Raw genomic sequence first — 24,095 nt, 5'->3', positions numbered from 1 at the left:
ACTTAATATCGCTGGGAACTTTGCTACATGCAGAACTGAAGTTCTGGAATGTGCCCACAGTAAGTCCAGAAAAGGGTTTTTCCTTACCTTTCCTTTGAGCTGACTGTGAATGTACATAAGGATCATTCGTGGAATTTTGACTAATGTGATAATGAAAGATCCTTTCGCCACAGTACCAAGGTGATAACGAATAAGGCGATTCACTGATGCCAAAATAGGTGTAAATGGCAAATTCCTTTTATCCCTATATAAAAGACCAAGATGGAAACAGAGAAATGGTTTAGAGTACAAAAGAGTGAAAAATTAGTTCATTTTTCTTATTCTAGCTCTATGACAAAATGGCAAAGTAATACAAATGCTACAGATGTACCATGTAAAATTAATGTTTCGTTTCTTTATGGTAGTTTCATGGGGTTCTTATGCTGTAATACTTTAAGTTAAATAAAACTGTGCTTTGAAAGCTCTTATTAGTAAATAGTTATGGGGTTAATTGTAGAATCAGATAATGGAACTTAAAAAGATGTTAGACCTGGCACCTCATTATAAGGCTATTGTAGTGTATATTCAGCTATGAAGTTAGGAAAGGAAGTCACAATACTTGTTCTGATCCATACAAATTAAAAAGACTTGTTATCCTTTGATGGACGTTTATATAAAGCAAAAGTACAAAAGACACTACTACAAGATTTGTTCTTCTGCTAAATGTAATTTAAGTGTAGCATGACCTGAGGTTCTAATTAATTTTTTGAGAAAGCTACAGAAGAGTATAAAGAATAAAATAATAACCTCCCATTTTCCTACCTCACAGAATGATCAACTACACATTTTGTTATATTCACTTCCAATTACTTTTTGAAGAAATGGAACTCTTACCGGTCTCAGTTCCACTTCCTTTAGACACAATCACTTAGATGATCTTAAGTTTTCTTTCTTTCTCTCTTTTTTTAATTGAAGTATAATTGACCTACAACACTATGTTAGTTCTGGGTGTACAACATAGTGATTCAATATTTCTATACATTACAAAATGATCACCACAATAAGTCTAGTTATCATTGGTCACTATACAAAGTTATTATCTTTCTCTGCCTGACTTATTTCACTTAGCATAATACCCTCTAGGTCCATCCGTGTAGTTACAAGTTAAGTTATTATCTTTCTCTGTCTGACTTATTTCACTTAGCATAATACCCTCTAGGTCCATCCAGGTAGTTACAAGTTAAGTTTTCTGACAAGTATAAATTCTCACCTAGTAAAATAGTATGTTACCACAGCTCCTGCCACAGTCATCTGTTGACAGGCTAGAATAAATTCACTGATCCAAATCAGGCCCACCACATGGTACCACCACATGTATTGCAGAGGCCCAGAAACTCTGAACTCCACAAAGCCTTGGTCATTCTGAACAGCGCTGCCTAGGAAAATATCAAAGAAGGAAAGAAGAAGCACATAAAGCATAAACCAATAAGTATGGCTATTAAATCTAAGAGATTAATCTAATTTCCAACAGTATGTCCCTATCCCCAAACCACTGACTTCATGATCACAGTGCTATTACATTAAGGGACAAAAGTAATTATCACTTAAGAACTTGTAAAGACAAACACTGTACAATTAAGCATTTGTTTTCCTCAAAGGCATGATATATAGCTTTTAAAAGTTGTTCTATTTGAATATAGTTCTTTTTTTAAAAAAAAAAATTTTATTTATTTATCTATTTGGCTGCACTGGGTCTTAATTGCGGCACATAGGATCTTCGTTGCCGCGTGCGGGATCTTTAGTTGAGGTATGTGGGATCTAGTTCTCTGACCAGGGATCGAACCCGGGCCCCCGGAATTGGGAGCTGAGAGTCTTAGCCACTGGACCACCAGGGAAGTCCCTGAATATAGTTCTTACCACATTATCAGTTATTTAGTGTAGGCATGAATTTTCAAACGCTTCAACTTTTTTTCAGAGGTATTACTTGTCCAATAATTATAGACCTAAATTATTAGCAAAGTACAGAAATTAATATTATTTTCAATTGGTGATGGTGTGCTGAATGGCCAGATAAGTTACATATAAGCTTACTATCCTTATACCACTCCTCATAATTAATTCCATTTAGACATACATAACCTTTGATATTAAGTATGCCTACAAGCAAGTCTGAGAGTCTAACTGTGAACTGTATCACTACTAGCTCTACATAGGTTCAGGTCATTTCCAAACTAGAAAGTCCCGAGGAAGCAACTTGATCTTTGGCTGTAACTGGAGTTTGAGGCAATTCCAGAGCAGCACTGCATTCATTAGTTCATCTTAGAATGAATCCAAATGTCTAAGTCAGTACAGGAGCTTACTTCAAATCCATAACCATCTTGAAACTGGATATGATTTCAGGCCCTACCTGGTTTAGACTCACTTTGCTGGGATGTTCTAAAAATCATGAACGGGGAATATGTTATTGAAGAGCCATAACCATTGCTAGTTCTGATGGTTGTTAGACCTTAGTCCATAAATGTCTTAAGAATTATATCTCTCTGATGTTTTAAAATATTTTAATGCAAATCAGTTTCATCGCTAAAAGAAAGAAGTAACATGTCTTCTTACCGGTAGTGCCAAGAAAGAGAAGTGTCATGATCCAGTACACCCAAAACAGGACAAGAGCAAAGAAGGTCCAAAAGGGTTGGAAGACTAGCAGTGGCAAGTGAATGAAGACCTTGCCAGCCACGTGGAACAAGGCGATGGTGAGAGCAACCCGTTTGCGCATGACTAACATTATGAGGAACAAGATAACCTGTAGGAGAGAACAGATGGAAAGAGTCCAGCTACTGTTTTAAGCAGTAAAAACAGAAACTGAACAATGGTGGAAATTTTTTAACATAACCCTTCATTCCAAAATGGGGATGTATCATTCTCTGAATCCCAATAACACTTTAACAGTCTGTATCTCTCTTGCAGCCCTTATTTTTCATTATATATTGAAAATATCTTTTAAAGCTAAACATAAAAGAGTTTCTCAATTTATTAATACATCCTAGATGTATTAATTCTTCTACTTTCCCTTTTTCCACTAGTTATGAATCAAAACATGTTGTTTGTCATCAGGATGAGACTCTTAATTTATTTAAATAGATACATGCTTGCCACTCTGAAAATAGGCGAAAAGATGATATGCTATGACCACAAAAGCACAGAGAACTTATACCTCATCTCCCTTGTTGGACCAAAAGCAGCTTACAAGCAGGGTCCATGTCAAATTTACCCTTTGTCACTCCCCACTCTGCCCTGGCACCTGGCACAGAGAATTGTACTTAAAAGATGATTAATAAATATTTGTACAATGATAGCAAACAAAAATCTTTTGGCACCAATGGTTTTATGATGGCTTTATTTTTAGTTTCTAATGCTCAATGAAAAGCTTGGGATTGCTCCAAGAAGTGGACTGAGATTTTTTTCCCCTTTTTTCAGAGAGGAGAAGGAGATGAACCAAAGATATGAATATAGATTACTGAACCACATGTTAATGAATAATTTTACTGCAATTATTATAATAATTATACTAGTTAGTGAAGCTCACCTCTCTTTTTAAAATAATGTTGTTAAAAGTTTAAAAGGGAAAAATGGGAAAATAATTAGTGACTAAGTAGATGGAATTACACTAGGTAGCCTATTTCTTAATAGACTTTTCTATAGTAAAGAGAACTGTTTTTTAAAAATAATTACACTATCTCATGACAATAAGATGTATGTTCTTACTAGAAAATGATAATTAATATTCTAGGTGAAAATTCCCTCTCAAAAAGCAGGCAGTACAGAACAAAATGTCACATCAAATAGCACTCATCATTTAGGGGAGCCTTCTGAAGACTTTTGAGTATGTCATACACTGTGGGGCAGAGATTTTATCCAATAGGGATCATGGTTAGGCATGCAATGGCTAAGCGTGAGTTTCTGCTTCATTAATGATCTATAAATAAAAATATAAACCTGAAAGATACACCAAGGCCTATACTCACTGTGAACACTGTAGCTGAAATGGCATAGATGAGGAGGGCCCGAAGATTGTCTTCAGCTACCTGAAGCTGTTCAGGGATAACTGCTTCTTTGGGAGACTTTCTTTGCTTTGCATATAGCCACCATAGTACACCTGTGCCACCTGGAGACAAAAAAACCAATTGTTTTTGCAATTATTGGCACAAGAAAATGTGTAACATAAATCTTCAATTTTCTGGACCCTTCCTATATATCAACGTGGACTAACACAGCAGCAATCCATTTGGCTGGGAGGTGCGTGGCTGTAACTTTTTGCCAGCATAAGGGGAACTCCAATGACTCCACTTACAACTTCCACATTAGGTACTTACAAATCTCTCACTGTATCAAATAAACTTCCTTTAACTGTACTTATTATCAACTCTGAAGCTCAGAGAGAGCCAGCAAGGACAGATACCCCTGAGAGGAACTGGTCACGAAGAGAGCCTCAGCGCCTGTTTAAGCTAAGGAGCCTGTGGGAAGCAAGTAAGGGTTACAGAAATCAGCAATGAAGCTGAGGAAGGCAAAGATCTTCTCTGTTGTACAGTAACCCCAGTGCCTAGTGAGGAGACACTCGTGCAGTTGACGAAATATTTGTACAATGAATAAATGAAGATCAAATGAGTAGTTCCCACCAAAGGTAGGAACAAAGATAGGAAATCTTTGATAGCTGGATAGCGGTGGGCACTAGGGATGGGAATTTTTATCTCCATGACTGGTTCAGAGATTCTGAGATCTAGACTGAAGAGGGAGGCAGACCTGCCTCCATATAAGACAGCTGCATTGGACACCTTCATTCAATCCATCCGACAAACACTTTGAGTGCCTACAGCACCTACTGTTCTAGGGGCTGGGGATAGAGCGGTGAAAAACCAACATCAACTCTCATGCAGCATATATAGTAATGGGGAAACAAAAAAAAAACAAGGAAACAAGTGAAAATAGAGTATATTAAATCTAAGAAAAAAGTTGCCAGTAAGGAATAGAAAGTGCTAGGGCTGGGAAAGCATTACAATTGTATATAAGCAAGGCCTCACTGGGGTGAGACGATATTTGAGCAAAAGAATCAAAGACAGGGAGAAAGCAATCTATGAAACTATCTAAGAGTGTTCCAGGCAAGAGGAAACAGCAAGTTCTGAGATGCTGATGTGGGCCATGCCTGGCAGGAAAGAAAAGAGGAAGCCACTGTGGCTACGGCAATGAGCAATGGGGAAAGCAGTAAGAGATGTGTGCAGAGAGGGAGCTGGGCACCAGATCATACTGCAAGGCCTTGTAGGCCACGGTAAGGAAATGGAAGATTCAGAGTAGAGATGTGTATGTATAGGTGGATGAGATGAATGCCTGGGAGAGAAGCAACTGGGCTGAGATCTATGCAAATCAACCTGACCTCCATGTGCACTCAAGTCAAGAGTGAATAGTGTCAAAGGGAAATTCCAACTACTTGTGGGCAAATATTAAGCATGAATTTTTCTTCTATGGAAGATGATTAAACAAACCAAAACAACCATGAGTCTATGGAGAATATTTCAGAGAAAGGGAAAGGCTACTTCCATTTTGGAATCTTGAATGTACAAGAAAATTGTTTGGAAAACTGTTTAATATCCTCAAAAAATGGAATAAAATACGTTCTCTACAAACAGAAATAAAAAGTTGAGAGAAAGCCTGAAGTTCAAGGAAAATAGAATGAGATGATAATGATGACTACCTACCAAGGGCATTGTTCATAACATCCACAGTAGATATCATTAATTAAACATTTAAACTTGTGCCAGGAATTAGCACAAATAGATGCAACCACATTTAAACACAATGCTATTAAGTGGGTATTATTAGCTCCACTTTGCAAATGATGAAATTGAAATTTAGGAAATTTCAGCAGCATGCCAAATGTCACATACTTGGTAAGTGGGAGAGCTGGGATTCAAATCTACTTTTATTATAAAAGCTATCCATCTGTTATGAACTGAATGCTGTGCCTCCCCAAAACCCACCTATTGAAATCCTAATCCCCAATATGGTGTAATTGGAGGTGGGGCCTTTAGAAGATGATGAGGCCATAAATGTGGAGCCCTCATGAATGGGATTAGTGCCCTTATAAAAGAGACCCCAGAAAGCTCCTTCCCCCTTCTGCTATGTGAGGACACAGCAATCAGATGGCCGGAAATAGGAAGCTGGCCCTCACCAGATGCCGAATCTGCTGGTGCCTTGATCTGAGACTCCCCAGCCTCCAGAACTGTGAGAAATAAATGTTTGTTGTTTATAAGGCATCCAGTCTGTGGTACTTTGTTACAGCAGCCCAAACTGACTAAGACATCATCTAAACACAGAATTAGATGTGAAGGCTACAAACTGAAATGAAAAGGAAGATGGCTGAGAGAAGGAAGACCTACAAATAAGATGAAATTGGAATAACAAAATTAAGTAGCCAAGTACAGACTGACACCAAGGAAAACAAAATCAGTGATATGGTAGATAAACTTGAAGAGTTCTTCCTGAATGTAAAGAAAATGACAAAAGGATTAAAATGATAATTTAGAAGATGATAGCAGGAGAGTAACAAGGATCTTAAAGAGAAAACCACCAGGATGGAAACAATAAACAAGTATAGAAATAAAGTAAACTTTTCAAAGTTGAAAAAGATTCCCCAAAAAAGAGATCATAGGCAAACTGAGTTAAGATTCTGAACCAGACAAAAATTTTAAGTTGTAAGGATAAGTTAAAAATTATATAAACATCTAGGTAAGTGAGATAGGTTATGGGCACAGGAACAAAATTTAGACTGGTCTCAAAGTTCTTCTCTGAAATGAAGTACAGACATAAGGCAATATACTGTATCTTAAGACTTTTATATGCAACAAATTCAATATTCACATGTGAAGGCAAAGGCAACCTTAGATAACCAAGAATTCAGAATATTACAACCCATAAGTCTTTCATGAATAAGTTACTTGAACTCAGATTCCAGTCAAAACAAATATGAACTGAAATTTAGAACTCAAGAATGAACTTTTATAAAAACAGGACCAGTATAACTGAATCACTTTGCTGTACACCTGAAACTAACACAACATTGTAAATCAACTATACTCCAATGTAAAATAAAAATTAAAAAAAAATAAAAATAGAAATAAAAACAGGACCAGTAGTTCTCACTAAAATCAGGACAGGAGAGAACTTAAATAAACTTAAATATAATTATGAAACTTCTCAAGGCAAAGGTAAGCAAAATTCTTTGAAAAGATATAGTACAACAAATAATATTTTAAGTTTAATAATAACCTGAATATGAACACTCAGAATATTTAACAAGAGCTAAAAAGTGCGAGTGGGCAGAAGAGAGTAGGATTAGACAGGAAGGAAAGTTTATGCTAAATTTAAAGGGGGGGGGGACCTCAACAAATATTGTTTCATTTCAGCCTTTAATAATTATAGAATTCTAGACTGAAGAATATTTTCTGAAAATGTTTAGGTTACCAACTGAAGAAGTGAAAATAAAATTATACCGTCCAAAGCAATGGTGAAAATAACCAAAGAAAACACAATTCCATACAGCAAAGATAGGGAAAACAAAATAAGGAAGCATAAATTTAAGGAAAACATAAAACAGATGACATCAGTAAGACCAAACATACCAGGTAAACGTGACAAATTCTCCTACTGAAAGAGTTTCATATTGGGTTAAAACGTTTTTATACTATATACATACACACACACACACACACACACACACACACACACACGCATACATATATATATATGAATATCAAGGCCTGGATTCCAAATGCTAACACTGGTGAACTGAAAGTGGGTCCCTATAATTATGACATTTTTAAAGGCAAAGGTAAATACTCTTTAAAGAGAAGATGTAGCATGTGAAATAAAACTTTTATTTTCTTTCCTATATTTCTATTTTCTACCATGGAAGTAGTTAGATACCATGAGTAGGTATGACATTTATAATTGGGAGGGGGAAATTTTTTTTTAAAGACAATAAACACAGAAAACCCAGAAGGTTTCATTAGAAACACTAAAATAAAAACAAAATAGTATGTCAATAGACAGAAAAACGAGTAACAAAATTTTAAACACACACATGTACACACCCCCGCCCCCGACAGAGTTATCCTGCCAGGAACACTTTTCAACCAGAAAGAATTTCAACACCTTAGAATGGCTGATTCAGGCCGTAAAAAAGTGCAAGATAAAAAGAAAGGGTCCCTTCACTTGCCAGGCAGGGAGCACTGGAAGAATCAAGTGAAAATTCAAAAGCAGGAGCAGAACAGAGGCTCAATTCCTTTCTTTTCAATTGTACTCTCCCCCTCAAACTGATATTGACAGAAAAACGTTAGTCCCCATTTAAAAATATCTCACTTGCTCTTATTCCAAAAGCCACTGACCTTCCCATTTTATTTGATTTAGTGATCTCACAGTGAACTAACTTAAATGTAATCCACTCACCTGTCTTTACATTTTATCAATGAATTCACAGGCCTTACAAGAGGAAAATTATTTAAAATAACCAAAATAGTTCTGAATTGAGGGATTGTTAAAGGCAAACTTTAACTCTCAATTCTAATCACTAAAAAACAAAGGAATAAGCAGCTTACCAAGTGAACCCAGGATGAGCAGAATTGTTAAGATCCACACAAGTATTCTTGATATATACCTGATTATCACCATCAAAATCATGGACAGAACTGCAGGGAAGATAAAGAACACACAGAATATCATTTGAAAACTTTAGAAAATATAAAGAGGAACTCTTTCAATTGTTTTCTCCTAGGGAAATAATTTGTTGCTATTGAAAAGTTCATGACTCCAATTTAGGTAAGAAAGGAAACTGGCTGCTCTTGTACTTTGACTTTGGTACTTGTACCACTTGAACAGCATCACTTAAAACCAAAGGCACCTAACTGGGTTTATAAATGACAGAAAAGAATACATGCAAATGTATATGGTGACTCAAAAACAGCACAGAACTGTTGTGGATTTGCCACAGGAAGACTTCAGAACTCACATGCAAACATAGATGCCAACACACAAAGTGTAGAGAATGACATGCCATGTTGATGACCGGAAAAATTACCACATGTAGACAGAGATCAGTTAAATTAGGTGCTACACTTCCTTGAGTCACCTATGCGTTTCAGGACCAACTTCTCTGATGTTCGGTCAACAAGCCAGATGGTATATTATCTTTTTCTAGTTGTTTCTCTTCTAAAACTCCAAGAGATGGTCTGACCCTATAGAATAATATCCTGAAAACTACTGAAGCCAAAATTCCTCTGACGTTACTTCTCAACTGAGGTCAGGGGTCCTGACTAAGAAGCTCTTCAAAAAAAGGAGCAAAGCTTAGTTTGAGTTATTTAACCAACTCCTCTACCCACCCCAAGCTAAATTCCAACATGCCAAAATCTTGAGTGAAAATCTCAAAAGAAACTGAGAAGATTTAACCCTTGCATGGGGAAATTCATTTCTGAAATCATAATTTGTTCATCTTTAATTATCTAAAGTCCCATTTCACAAACAAATGAATAAAGATCTTAAACTTCAAAAGAAAACCATTCTAATAAAAAATGGAATTCCAATGGCTTAAAAACATTATTAACACTATTTTTAGGTTTGGATTTTTTTTTCTTCGTTCAAGTATTCAACTATTTCAGAAATCAAAAAATTTTTATATAAAGCTAGACTAATAATCAAGTTTCCTTGGACCATTTGCAAAGCCAAATAAATGGTTGGGATCTGTGACTAGGTAACATTATTAAGGTACTCACATTTGCAATAAATGTACAGGAACCAAAAACAGATGGGAGCGTTTCAAATATCACAGAAATAGCTTTTCATATGGACAGCATTATTTCAACTGAGTCAAGTACTACCTAAGCAAAAAGAAAATACTCTCTAATGACAAGACAGAAATATAGCTAGACTTCTCAATGACTATAATTGGTGTTAACAGGCATAAACACTCATTTTACTTATATAACAAAAGAGTTGTTTGGTTCCTGCTACAGTTTACTTCTCCCAACTAAAAAAGTCTATAAATTCTGATATGGCTACATATAGTTCTCGGATAATATAGGGAATTTACATTTTGAAAAGAACATTTATTTGCTTTTATTTATTTTATTATCTATTTATTGACCAAAAAACTAAATGGCTAACAAGTGGAGATTTCCTACTTTTTCAAGCAATACAGATATTAATTGTAGCAATGAAAAAAATTACATAATCCAAACATAATATATCAGAAATCTATGCTCTTTGATGGAAATATAAAAGAGAATATGTAGCCTCTTTTTATAAGCAAGTAAGCCTTTTGGAATCAAAACTAAAAACAAAGGGATGCTGATAATAGAAACCTCCTATTATCATATTAAAGGTTATTATAGACTTTGTAATCAAAGTTTGGGAATACACCAGTTTTCTCCAATGAGAGAAAAAGACGGGAAATGAGTTTCAGACATATATATATATTCTTTTTAAAATATGTATCTATTTATAACTATATATATTCTGAAACAATTATTTTGGCTATGGGAAGTTAAACAATTTACAAGTATCCCCAGCAGTATTCATATTTTGGTTAAAAGAACAGTCTTCTACTGCAGTACTATGCAATAGCTAATAATGAGAAAAACAATTACCTAGTGATAACAAGCAAAGTCCCAATATAATTTCTTTGCTGGTCATTACTCCACTAATCAGCCTGTGTAAGACACTATTGTCACTGACAAAGGTGATCAGGGCCTCTGCAAACTTGGCATAGCAGGAAATGTTCACAGGAGCACAGCGATGGAAGAATGGAATAGGTGCACTGGTGACACAAGAAAAAAAAAATCAGAAAAAAAATTACTCCTACTTAATATAAATGCCACATCAAACACACAAATGAAAGGTGAATATGACTGCAATACAGTCCACCCTCCACGCGTCATATGGGAGCTAAGAGCTGTGAGCTTAATGCTATGAAGGTGACCGTCATGGGGCATGATGCACACCTTACCACAAGCCTTATCAAAGAGGGTGAAGTGCATATTCCAACAGAAGACATTACCCTCCCCTTCTGAAAAGAAACACACACGCACATACACACACATATACACACACATACACAACTACTAAAAGCAAAACCAAACACTTAAACTCCTCAGCCTACACATCTATCAATCAAGGGGCAGATGGCAAAACTTACAAACATATACTTCATTGAACTGAAAATGAATTTTTGCCATTAGCTATCTAAAAATAAAAACAAACATACTTTTGCTTGAAACATGCCACCATTAATAGAGTATTTCTTCTCTCAGAATGGCATACAAAACCTTAGATTAAAAAAGGTATTTGGGGGCACAAGCTTAATAACTCATACAAAGTAGTCATACCAAGACATCAACATACAGCATAATATGCAGCTATTTGAAACAATAACTTTGAATACTAATGTATGGAAGAACTTATGATTTAATAGTACAAGGGAAAAAACCCAAAAATTGATATCTAATGTGATGATTACATCTCTGTATAAAAGATATATACATAAGAATGAGAACAGGAAAAAATATAAAGAAATGAAAAATCTCTGATTTGTTAGGGTCATGGGATTCTGGGCCATTTTCTTTTCCTTTTGTATGTTATTATTATTATGAGATTATTTGTGTCCAAAAAAGAGGGAATCAATTATATCAGGTTTATACTGACTGCAGCTTTCACTTGTGAAGGAACATAGCTATGTATAAACCATGACATAAATATAGCTTGTTACAACATGGTTCTATTTTAGCTTCTGAGAACATGTATGCACTAATCAGTGAGAGATTTTAAGCCAAGCTCTATGAACATGCCCTCAGTTGTGACTTATATGGATTCTAAAAGAGCCCATACATGCACCTATGCACAAACACACATTTATGTGTGCATTAAGTTAAAATTTAGTCATTACTAACACGAATCCCACATTGTCAGAATTATTTGTAGGACTATCAGTCACAGTCTAACATAACACTTTTGACTGGACTGAAATAAGTGTGTTCTCATTCTTGACTGGCACTGTATTTTGGTCAAATTAGTGAATAAGATTACATGGTTGAACACCAAATAAAATCCCAAGGTTTCTAATCTCAGCAAAGCAACTTTGTATAACGCAAAGCAAAATACTACCTTTGTTTCCTTCCTCAAAAAACAATTAGAATATTTCTTTTCAAGTAAGAATATAAGTGAACTATATATTGATTTTCCTTAAATGTTGGTACATGAGCACCGTTGGGAGTAAGAATAATTAACATCTTCCGTGATGTTAAACTTCATGGAGCAATAAAATAATATAATTTTAAAGATCTAGCCTTACCTTAGTTATGCTCTAAAGTAAAATGTATCCAAAAATGATGATGACATGCATGTTCATTTTTTAAAAATTGCCTCTTGTGATGTGTGGGTGTGTTTGTATACACCTCCAAAATGGTGTTGGTGAAAGATAATACCAAAGATTTGATATTTTGTCACAAAGTGCAGAAAGCCAGAGCATTCTGAGTAATGCTTGAATTACAGGTATGTAAGTCACCATTTTTTGACCGAAAGTTGTTTTACTAATGATTTAAAAAGACATTAAATTACAGAATACTTTTAGGTGAAATGGATTTAGTTAGAAATATTACAGGAAAGAATAAAAAAAGATTAACTACAAGTTCCTACTCAATGGAGGCTAACTTGGGACAGAAACCTTTAAACTTGACAACTGTGTTGTGACCTACAACTATTTTTTTCCTGATACTGTCTAGATACTGTCCCTGCCAGGTTAATGTCCCTGTCTAAGGACTTTTAACCGTATTTTAACTAAAAGGCTGGTTCTCTGTCCTTCAAAACTAAAGTCGTCTCTGCTCCATGACTGTCTACATCTTCATCTGCTTTATTACCCTACATCTCTGATGTCATCTCAGTTTAACTCACTTGCCTCCAACCTTGAACATAAAATACATCCACCTTAAGGATACTGATGTTCTGTTTTTAATACCCACCAATTTTTTTTGGTCCTGCTCCCCTGTTTCCTTTTTCCTGTCATATAACCGTGAACTTTATCCTCTGTCCAGAGGTGGCTCCACTTAAATCTCCCATATCCTAACAGGATGTTGATGTATTTTTATACTCAAAGAGAAATATACATCATTTCCAAAAGAGAGTGGAACTTGTGATAAAGAAAAGAAAACTGGACTCGGGTTCAAAAGCCCTGGGTGATTCTCCTAACATTACACAGGTCACTTCATCTCTCTTTCTCAGTCCGTCCTTCTGTTAGCTGAAAGGGTAGAAGTAAGTCCTCTATAAGTCTTTTCACATCTTAATAATAATAATAATAATAATGTCCACCCACAAATCAATGATTCTAAATTAGTAGAAGCAGGATGCCCAGTAGCTTTAGTATTTTTCTGCTTTTCATACTTATAATGAGGATAGCTGACTTGAAAAGGGAAGGATTATAGTCTTAAAATTCTAATCTTTCATTTGTATTTAAGAGGAAAAGCTGAGTAATATCAGTTTTGAACTTATGCTTTCAAGTCATTTGTATACTGTATATAAACACCTGGCCAATTAGAAAGAGTACTTTTACAAGTATCCTTCAAAGAACTGGAATAAAATAACAGTCCCTTGCCTTATAATTCAATCTATGTCCGTTAAAAAAACCTGACAGTTCTAAATTTAAAGGTATAAAAATAGCACAAACTGATCAACTACACTGTTTAGCTGATGGTCAAAATGGTCAAAAGCTGCTCTTAGTGGTAAGGAATAACAGAAATAGAAGGCAAACAAAACCGAAGATAATATTTGGACACAACCGCAAAAATGAAATTAAATACTTAGCTTTAAAGTAAAAAGTACTAGATTCCCTTGTCATTCTTTTTCTCAACTCTTTCCCAAACAGAAACAACTTGACTAGTCATGAATTATTTTGTTTGAATTATTTTATTTTATTATTTAAAAAAATTTTAGTAGTCATGGCATTGAAATGGTTTGTCTTATATTTTACCATTTAAATTCCATGTGATATGATGAATTTAAGATGTTACCTGATTTCATATACCTCTCAGAAAATAAGCCTTCTGAGAACCTAGTGTACGAGATCACTTCTACTTTAGTGTCTAACCTAAATGACACACTCTGTGCTTCTTAATTCAGACAACGAGCATAAAGAATTCTATTTACAGTAAGTTTTTCTACCTTTTGAAGCCTACAGAATATTGAATCTTTAAGAAGTCAGTGCTGTCCCATTAGAAACAGATGCTGTTTCACTTTATTGAAACATTAGTCAACAAGAACAAAATGAATTTATAATGAGTCTTTTAAAGATTTTTTTTAAATTAGCCACTCATAGGAAAATTGTCTCTTACCTTGGCAAACATATTGCCCATTTGCCTCTAAGTCCAGACTATCACAGTTAATGAGCTCCCTCAAAGAATGATGACAAACAATGCCTAATATCTTGTCCATATGCCTTTGTAAGAGAAGATAGGAGTTTGCACTTCACACAATTATTTTAAAACTTCAGGTTATAAATAAGCAATTACACAAGGCTTCTAATTAAAAGTTTTATTTAAGAAAGAATAAAAATGAAGGGTTTTGGCAATATCTCTGTAGCACAACAAAGGCAGGAGATAAGTAATCAAGAATCTAATGGCAATGTGCAGTGATTTTCACACATTTCATTTTATTTCTTTTCTCTCCTCTTTCATTCCTATACTCCCTTTTCTCCCTTCAAACTAACTGTGGTGTAGACTTCACAAGATCTTAGATTCAAATTCTGATTCCCAGCCATTAGTTGTGTGGCCTTGGGTAACCCATTTAACCTCTTATCTTCTATTTCCTCATCAATAAATTAGGGACAATATCCTTATAGGCTTTTGTGAGGGTTAAGTGAGATAGTACATATGAGAAACATAATATGGTACTCGGCATCCAATAGATGATTTATAAATGGTAATTCACCTTGAATCCTTCACTTAAAAAAATATAGATAGATAATATTTTTTTTCTTGGCTACTATTTTCTTATTTCCATATCATGTTAATTCCTCAACACCAAGTATCCTTTCTGGCATCTGGAAGTACCAAAATAAATGTCTGATGAATAAACTGAACTTATGAAATCTGTTTCTAGTATTGCAATTTTTTCTAGCTATACCCAAACCTTTAAGCACTCTAAGTATAAGGGCTGGCTAGACTCCCTGTTGCTACTATGTTTAGCATGTCACCAGTAGAGTTCTGAATTTGGATACAATATGGCCCTTTCTAGGCATTTGCTTTTAAAATTCAAAAGCTCTTAGGAATAGTAACCATTTGGCAATTATGTGGCACTAATGTTTTATTGCAAATTAGTTTACAACTGCTTTTCTTTAAAACAGGTACCTTCAAGCTGCAGAAGGTTCCTGGGTACCCAGGAAGGTTGGAAGGCTCTAGAAGTTGAGACAAATAATAGTCCCTAAGCCAAATGCCAAGCACAGTAATGAATATTTAACACATATTATCTTACTTAATTCTTACAACAATTCCATGGGAGAGGTATTGATATTCCCATTTTACAAATGAGAAAACTTGGTTTACTGAGGGCTTAACAGACTTGCTTAAGCTGACAAATAGAAAGTGGTAGCACAGAATTCAGCCCCAGGCCTATCTGGACTCAAAGTTCAGTTCTTTCTGTCCCACTGCTGTGCTCCCAGAGGGACAGCAAAGGAGACATAAAAGATGCTGAGGGCCATTTGCCTGCATCACAGGTTTGCCTAGTGCTGGTCTTATGGTGCATATAGAAAAGTCAATGAAAGCATAGTCCCTACTCTTTTTAAAGACAGAGTTTCTTAAGGACAGAGATGAGATCTTACTCATCTTTGGAGATTTGGTATCTAATCTAATACTGTGTGTGAAACAGGGTAGTGCCCTAAGTTTTTTATTAAAACAAATTTATTCTTGTTTTTTGATCCTCTCACTTTGCCAAATACCAGATGATGCTGTTTACTAGATCTTGATTTGCCTTCCTTCTATCAACTGTTGCTTCTCTTTTACCTTCCAACAATGTGAGTTCAGACAAAAGTGATAGACTGTGAGCTACTAAGATACGTAAAATGTTAGAATCTTTAAATACAGTGTAAATATAGTATATATTAGTATATATAGTATATATACTATATATATATAGCATATAGCCGGCTTTCACGTGGTTTAGGTTCATCATTGCATCTTGGATTACTAAAACATTAGTGGATAACCTTGTTAGAAGCCGAGCCTGTCCATCTCTAAAACCCAAGCCCCTAATACCACGTTTTGTCTCCTAGTAAATGCCCTTAGGATGCTGTATGTGAGACGTCCATGAGTGTGCAGCCAAGACTGGATCACCCAGTATAACCAGGAACAGGCAGTCCTCAACATGGGAGAGTCAGAGGTCAGAGGTGCCGGAGGATTTGCAGTATGAACTGCCCACCCATATTATACTAGAGCAGAGCAACCTCATTCTCATACCACGGCTTTCTGGTTATCCTTTTATAATATACTTATGCCTTAAAATAGTGACTCTATACTCAAAGTATGCATTTAAAATAGGCTTTAGCAGTTGAATAGAGAACAGAGCTTTTCTTGTTTTTACGTTGATAATTTTCTCTATTCAAAGAACCTCCTTTCTTTACTGTCTCAGCCTCCCTAATATTCTCAATTTTCATGAATGGAGTTTCCCTACCTACTGGTCTAAGCCCATAATTTGTAGGTCCCTCCTACTTAGTACCTTTTAAAACAGTCCCATTATTTTTATGTCTGTAGGCTTTAAATTTTAGTTTCAATAGCAACTTGACAGGACTAAAAGCTGGAAATCAATTAAACTGATATATCCTTTGTCGACTTTTCAACAGAAAATTTCAAATTCAAGTTAATAAAGCACAAGTAACACCCATAAGCAAGTTGAAGGAAAGAAGACATAAGATAAGAATTTTAACTAATAGCTTGCTATAACATACTGAGATACAGTAAAAAGTGGTTTTGATTCAACATTCCTGGGAAATACTCATGTCATACATGGTTAGTGATATATGCTAAGGTTCTCAAGATCAGACATGCTCCAAAAACTATATACCTAATTCTGAGGATATATTCCTCAATGCTTGAGAATTTATTTCCTTTTTTAAAAAAATCAATTTATAATTTTAAAATTTGCTTTACTTAAAACTACTGTGAGATCCTTCCAAACACAGAACATTTGTTTCATCTTTGCATCCATTACACGCAGTAGGTACTTAACAATAAATGTTTGTTGATTAAGACAAACAGCTTACTATAGAGAATGTACCTAAAGGATATAGCCTGAAATAAACTATGGAGAATAATCACTGGCATATTTTTTAAACTTACAAAGAAAATTTTAAAATAATACCAATAAGTACGACCAACTTCAAAGAATCTTCGGAGAGTGTGAGACTTGGCTTCAAATTTTGTTGTGGGTTTTATAATGATTCAGCAGCTTTGTATACTTAAAAACTATGGCATTAAAAAAAAAAAAATTGAGCCCCCAAAAGAAATTTAAAATATCTGAGAATGAGAAAAGTTGTTTGCCTGTGTGTGTGTGTGTGTGTGTGTGTGTGTGTGTGTGTGTGTGTTTTAAAATGATGTGAAATTCACAATGTCATTTCTATTACTACTTTTAAAATTTTGTTGTAAAAGTACTGAAACTGGGCAACAGGTATCATCAAGTGACTCTTTTCTCAGAAAAACATATACAGTTTAAAATCTACCTACAAAAACAGAAGTCACAAGTTAACAAAATACAGTAAAATTTACCTCGCTGGAACAGGTAGTTTGGGGCAAAGAACAGAAGCTTTTGATGATGTAGTATATTCAGAAGGCTTTAGGTTGTAGCTGCATAGCGCTGAGCCTGTTGAAAGAAAAGCTATATGTTAGCTAGCAGAACAGAGTCCAAATAAATTCTTCTATTAATTCACTTTAACTTTATTTTATAGGTTAATATTAACTCAACATATACAACTTTCAAACATTATAGAATTAATAAGAGTCTGATTTGGTCTATAGTATCAATTCTCAATCATTTGAAACAGATTTTTCTCTGGTAACTTATATACAAATGTTAATTAATAATATTAAGGGTAATAACAATAAGTACTAGAGCTACTTTTATTGAGTGCCATATATCAGGCCCTATACAAGATGACATACATATACACATATTTTTTTTTTAATAGAGTCAACTTTTCATTGTAACTGACCAAACTGTGTCTAGGAATGTCTTCAAACAACAGAACCAAAGAAACATGATAAAAATATCCTCTTGAAGAAACCAAGAGTTTTTGCCAGCCCCAGTGCTTCTGAGGGTTAGACTGAAAGCAGCCCATTCCTGAGGCTGGTTCTCTTCCCCACGCCAAGAGGAGGGCTGGGATAGATAGAGGACCTGGTCTTTCCTCCTATCATGCAGTGCGGTGAGCCTCTCCTCTCATCATATATATAAATTATATCATTTACTATAACTCCATTAGGCAGGCCTTTTTAAGCCCACTTGATGGAGGAGAAAATAGAGGCCAAGAGACAAGGTAAATAACTTGTCCAGGATGACACAGCTGCTAAGCCAGTGATGCTGGGGTTAAACCCTAGATCTCTTTGACTACGAAACCCAACTTCAACTACATATGCCATCTCTCCTTCTGATGCTATCCATTACTAAATATTTAAAATTATTGCATATAGCACATATGCATTCAGATAATATATTACTTTCTCCTTATTTAAAAGGCAGGAAACAGTAACTGTAAATAAACTGAATTAATTGATAAAATCAATAAATTGATCAAAGGATTCCCTGTTTTCAGATAGTTTAAAACAGCTTAAATTCAGTCCTAGATTGGTTATTCTCTGACTATATGGCTAATATATATCTAAATAATACATAAAATTCAAATGGATACAGTACACCCTATCTTTGATAAGTCTTATTTAACTGACCTGCTAATTTTATAACATAGCAACTAGAATACTGTAAGATTCATTGTACAACAGATATTGTTAACTAAGGAGATCTAGGCTTTAGTTCTAATTTTGCTGAGACCTACTACATTATATCACGTAAACTGTTTGTATTTCATTAATTGAAGTGCTTACGAGGTTACTAATTTGGTCAAATACTTCATTATTAAATACAAATAGAATAGCTTTGCATTTATATTATAGCAATAATGAGATTTTGCACTGTATCACCATGGAAAATGTTTAAATTATAATGTGAAGTCAGACTTTAACATTGGATTAATTATGGAAACATCACGTGAGGATGTGAGAAGGAACTAGAAGGGAATATAGAAAAAAAAGAGTTGTTGGGACAACAAAATTGGGAGATTTGTTTCATTTATATCTGGTCCTTTCAATCAAAAGCACTTTTAGAAAGCCACAAACCTGCATTTAATTCAGTAATGCTGCCCCTAAACCAGCAACCAACTTGTTAAGTGTTTGAATACGTGGGCCTTAATAGCACATTTATATAAATACATGTAGCATCTATTTTATATAAAAATAATTCAAGTAATTTGACAGTGTAAAATATTTTTAAAGAGACACTTGAAAGTTACATGGCACTGTTCTTCAAGTTTCTTCAGCTCTTAAGATAGACTCGATAGAAAACTAAGTTTCTGAAATTGTTTTCGATCATTCTCTTCCATTTTAGTGACTTTCTTTTCTTTAAGTTAAACATGAATATTAAGCATCTAACTCTTCTAAAATTAGGCTTTCGTGTTTAAAGATAATGCAACTAGATACTATTTATAGCAATTTTAGAGAAAATATGACAGCAATGGCAAGCAAACACCTTAGATTAATTCTAAAATAACTGGGAGCCCTATTATAGAATTGCTCATGAAAAAATAGCAACTGTGCCAATAACTGCAGAGCACCCAACGTGATCATCAACTTCCTGATCTGAATTGTCAACTTATTTCTTTCAGAGTCCAAGATGGAATCGATTTGCACAATATAAAAGGCCCTAACTAAAGCATATTGTGTCAGTGCTGTCAAACACACGGCTCCATCTGAATTCAGTGAACATAATCTCCATCCCCACCATTTTTTCATTTAAAAAAGGAGGTCAGCAGGTGCAACAGAGTTCAATTTTATAAAGACTTTCCCAGGATAATGCTCAATGAAAGGATAATAGCCTTATCTCTGATGGTATTCTGGGACAGAGGCCAGTACTAAATAGATCCTGTACTAAACAGATTAAAGAAAAAAGATCTTTACAATGTGTTAGTAGTAACAATCAGAAGAAACCTTATATTGCTTCCTGCTCAAAGGGTTCATGGACAGAGAAGCCTCAATGAAGAACACTAAAACAACCCAGAAATGGCCAATGTTTTACAATTGTTTTTCTTTTCATGTTTATTAGCTAATGCATTTTTAGTGAACTCTTTTAAGGTAGTATCTATTTTATTTTTTTTTTAATAGTAGAAGTATAAACATATGATGTTTGGTTATAAACAGCAAGACAAAATTTTTCTTCTAATGCAAAAAGCAGGGAAAAACCATGCTAGAGTAATGAAAAGTCTAAAACAAAAAACAAAAGCTTATCTAAACCACACCAGAGGCAATCCATGCAATTCAGCCAGTGTTATTCAAAGGCCATCAGAATGAGTGATCTTAGGAACCTAACTTGGGTATATAAACATTTATCTTGGTAAACGGTTGCTATAGTCCCCAGAATGTTTAACTACTACAATATATCAAATGCCTTTAATAGTCAATTATTTATTCTTTAGCTCAATATCACTTATAACAACACCCCTAAGAGGTATGTTTCCATTGCCATGCTCCAAACATTACAGATGAAAAAAATAAGTCATACTTCCAAGGCCTTTTAAGCAATCACTGGCAAACTAAGAAACAGAATTCTTTACTCCTAGGCTACAATGCTTCTTCTGTGTCTTTTCTAATAATCATAATCAGACACGTATTCAATAAGCTCCTGGGCAAAAAACATATGGTCCACAGGTACTGCAAAGATAACATGTTTGAAAACATTTTTTTTCATCACCCACTCTCTAAATCTGCTGTCTCCTCCCATGTTAATTCTACCCTGGTTAATGGCTCCACCACCCATACAATCCCCAAGATGAAGTGTGGAAGTCATCCTATATCTTCTTAATCTACATCTTCCATCTACGTCTTCCCACACTATTCAAGACATTCAAGATACCAAGTCCCGACAATCAGATCTTTCTGTGTTATTTCAGACCATCACAATCTCTTATTGGGTCAGTTAAACTACTCTCTCAGAGGGCTTCTTAACTCCATCCTGTGTACAACCTTCAGAATGATTTCTGTAAACTGGGCATTAGTTGTATTACATCCCTGCCCTCAGGAAAATTCCAAACTCCTAACTAGCATCTGAATGAGTGTTCCAAGTTTGAGCAGAATTTCTACAAACTACTCAAGCTTTACCTCCTCTGTCAAGTCTTCTCTGATGCACCCAAACAAAGCTATTTACTTCTTAGTTCTATTATAAAACTTAGCATATTATTGTATAATTTTTTAGTTTACATATCATCTCTATCTTTAGAATGCGAGCTCTTTGAGAACTGGGACCTTATGCCTTCAAAATATCTGGAACTCCTATCTCCCGGCATACAGACAGCACTCAAAAGCCATCTGGTAAATAAAACAGACAGAAATAACTACTTTTAATCTCTTATATTTTGGTGTTACATGTTATATATAATGATACATGCTTTTCAGCATTGACTACAAAGTACACTATCTGAAACAGGATTTCTAAACCATGGTATTAATGCAATTCTTGGGCAATTCGTGGCTGTGTGGGGCTGGCATGTGCATTTGCAGGATGTTCAGCAGCATCCCTGGTCTCTATCCACTAGATGCCAGCAGCCTCCCTGTAACCTCTCACCCAGTTGTGACAACCAAAAACGTCTCCTGACACTATTAAATGTCCTTGGGGGGGGCTGGAGGGTGGGCAGCAGTGGCAGGTGCAAAATCACCCTTAGTTAAGATCTACTGGTCTAAAACATCAAATTATTTGAAACAAAGAATTGGCAAGTTGGAAGCTAATTCTTGTTTAAAAATTTTGTTTGATTTGCTATCTCAATAATACTTGTAGGATATACAAAGAGAAAAAACAGTCCTTAAAAAACATGCTTTAGGACTTCCCCGGTGGCTCAGTGGTTAAGAATCCACCTGCCAATGCAGGGGACACGGGTTCGAGCCCTGGTCCGGGAAGATCCCACATGCCACAGAGCAACTAAGCCCATGTGCCACAACTACTGAGCCCACGTGCCACAACTACTGAAGCCTGTGCGCTTAGAGCCCGTGCTCCACAACGGGAGAAGCCACTGCAATGAGAAGCCCATGCACCGCAACAAAGAGTAGCCCCCACCTGCCTCAACTAGAGAAAGCCCGCGCGCAGCAACGAAGACCCAATGCAGCCAACAATCAATCAATCAATCAATCAATCAATACAATTAAAAATAAAGAAAAAAGAAAAACTTTTGATGCAGAACAGTTTTCATTATGAAAAACAAATTACATTGCTATGAGAAGTTTAATGAATTTAACCCCTTTCTCTCCAATTAGGAAAGCATTATATATTTATATGCCAGAAGAAAGCAAGACAATTTTCCGATTTCAATTTCTAGTAACCAATGAAAAGGATGGACGTATTTGCAATTCCCAAGAAGCACCATTAGCCAGCTGGATATAAGACATCATCTGTCAATCACTATTGGCACACAGTAGGCACACAAGAAATATTTGCTGAGTGAATTAACTTTGGCCACCTATGTACAAGACTTCTACTAGGTATTGTGGAGGACAAAGAGAAGTTTGACTGCCTACTCTAATGCAAGCTCCTTAAACGTGGGGCAGACTGTACCTTGTTTTCGTCTCTCTGGCACATAATTGTTTGTTGAATAAAGGAATTAGTTAAAATTGCATTACTAAATTTAAGGATTTTTTCCTCCCCTTTTTAACAATCAAGTTTCCCTTGCTGGTCTCTGATTTGGAGGCAATTAAATCAGTTGCTACGGTTGTATGTTTCATTCATTTATAAATTATATCAAGACCAATCTTTTGATTCACTGTGGCCAAAAAGAATCCATACTCTCTGTGGCTTAAGTTATAGTGTTATTGCCAGGTAAAAAAATAGGGTAATAATCTGATCATCCATTCATACTAACTCTACACTTACCAACCAGATAACGATAATCAAAAGGCTTGTTAGTATTCATAAATCTTACACGAATGGATCACATAATCTTTCATGATTTTCAGCAGTGATCACTGAGAAAGCACCAAGCTGCATGGCTCTACTCAAAATGTGAACATGGTCCAATTGGCAGGTGATAAAGCTCTCAGAATTTATACAAAATACAGTACACTGAAGAAGCACTCTTAAATAGGAGTGCTATAAAAGGGACACAAACAAAAGGAAAATAATAATTCTGTCATCTTACTACTGTGTTAGGGAAAACAAAATAAATATTGACACAATAGTTTGATAAGAGTAATACAAAAGAAAATAAGGAATTCCATGTAAAATATTAGCACCAACTGAGAACATGCAGCCAGCCCCCAACCTACGGGTTATTCTCATTTCTAAACTTTTGTTTAGAATTTAGACTGCATGTGGAAAGAATAAAATGACATGTAAAGCATCTGCCACAGTGCATGACACAAAGTAGGTACCAATAAATGGTATGTTGAAACAAAACGCAGGGCTTAAGTCTGATTTACCTATTCAGACTCAGATGCCCATGCTGAACAATGGGGACAGTGGAATAAAGGGAAGGGTGGACTACAGGCCAGAGGCGGTGGTAGGGCCAGAATTAGGGAAGGGGGAGAGGAAGGGGAAGAACATCTGAGCAGGCATTATCTTCCCTTTCCTTCACCACCTGTCATGGTCTGGCTGGGCTGAGATGAAAGTCTCATGTAAAGCTGAAGTTAGTTTCAGAAGAAGGGTGATTCTTTTCCCCCCTACAATGTATACATTACTGAGTTTTCAAAAATAACGATAATAAAGGAGGAAAGAAACTTCTTCATCAGAAACCGGAG

At 35.4% G+C, this 24,095-nt stretch overlaps 1 protein-coding gene across 3 annotated transcripts in view; it reads right to left on the bottom strand.

The window, feature by feature from the left end:
• SLC44A1 (solute carrier family 44 member 1) overlaps nucleotides 1–24,095 on the bottom strand; it is a 209,555-nt gene that overhangs the window by 87,367 nt on the left and 98,093 nt on the right. For all 3 annotated transcript variants that reach the window (XM_059925223.1, XM_059925222.1, XM_059925220.1), the window contains exons 5-11: nucleotides 17,820–17,913; nucleotides 10,665–10,834; nucleotides 8,622–8,711; nucleotides 3,999–4,138; nucleotides 2,590–2,776; nucleotides 1,250–1,415; nucleotides 88–244 (exon numbers count right to left, since the gene is read on the bottom strand). In XM_059925223.1, coding sequence (XP_059781206.1) covers nucleotides 88–244; nucleotides 1,250–1,415; nucleotides 2,590–2,776; nucleotides 3,999–4,138; nucleotides 8,622–8,711; nucleotides 10,665–10,834; nucleotides 17,820–17,913 — 1,004 coding nt within the window. The remainder of the gene's footprint in view (nucleotides 1–87; nucleotides 245–1,249; nucleotides 1,416–2,589; nucleotides 2,777–3,998; nucleotides 4,139–8,621; nucleotides 8,712–10,664; nucleotides 10,835–17,819; nucleotides 17,914–24,095) is intronic.

This window comes from Balaenoptera ricei, chromosome 6 (assembly GCF_028023285.1).
Source record: "Balaenoptera ricei isolate mBalRic1 chromosome 6, mBalRic1.hap2, whole genome shotgun sequence".
Classification (NCBI taxonomy): domain Eukaryota; kingdom Metazoa; phylum Chordata; class Mammalia; order Artiodactyla; family Balaenopteridae; genus Balaenoptera; species Balaenoptera ricei.
The sequence above is the reverse complement of the archived record's forward strand: the minus strand, read 5'-3'. Positions and strand labels throughout refer to the sequence as shown.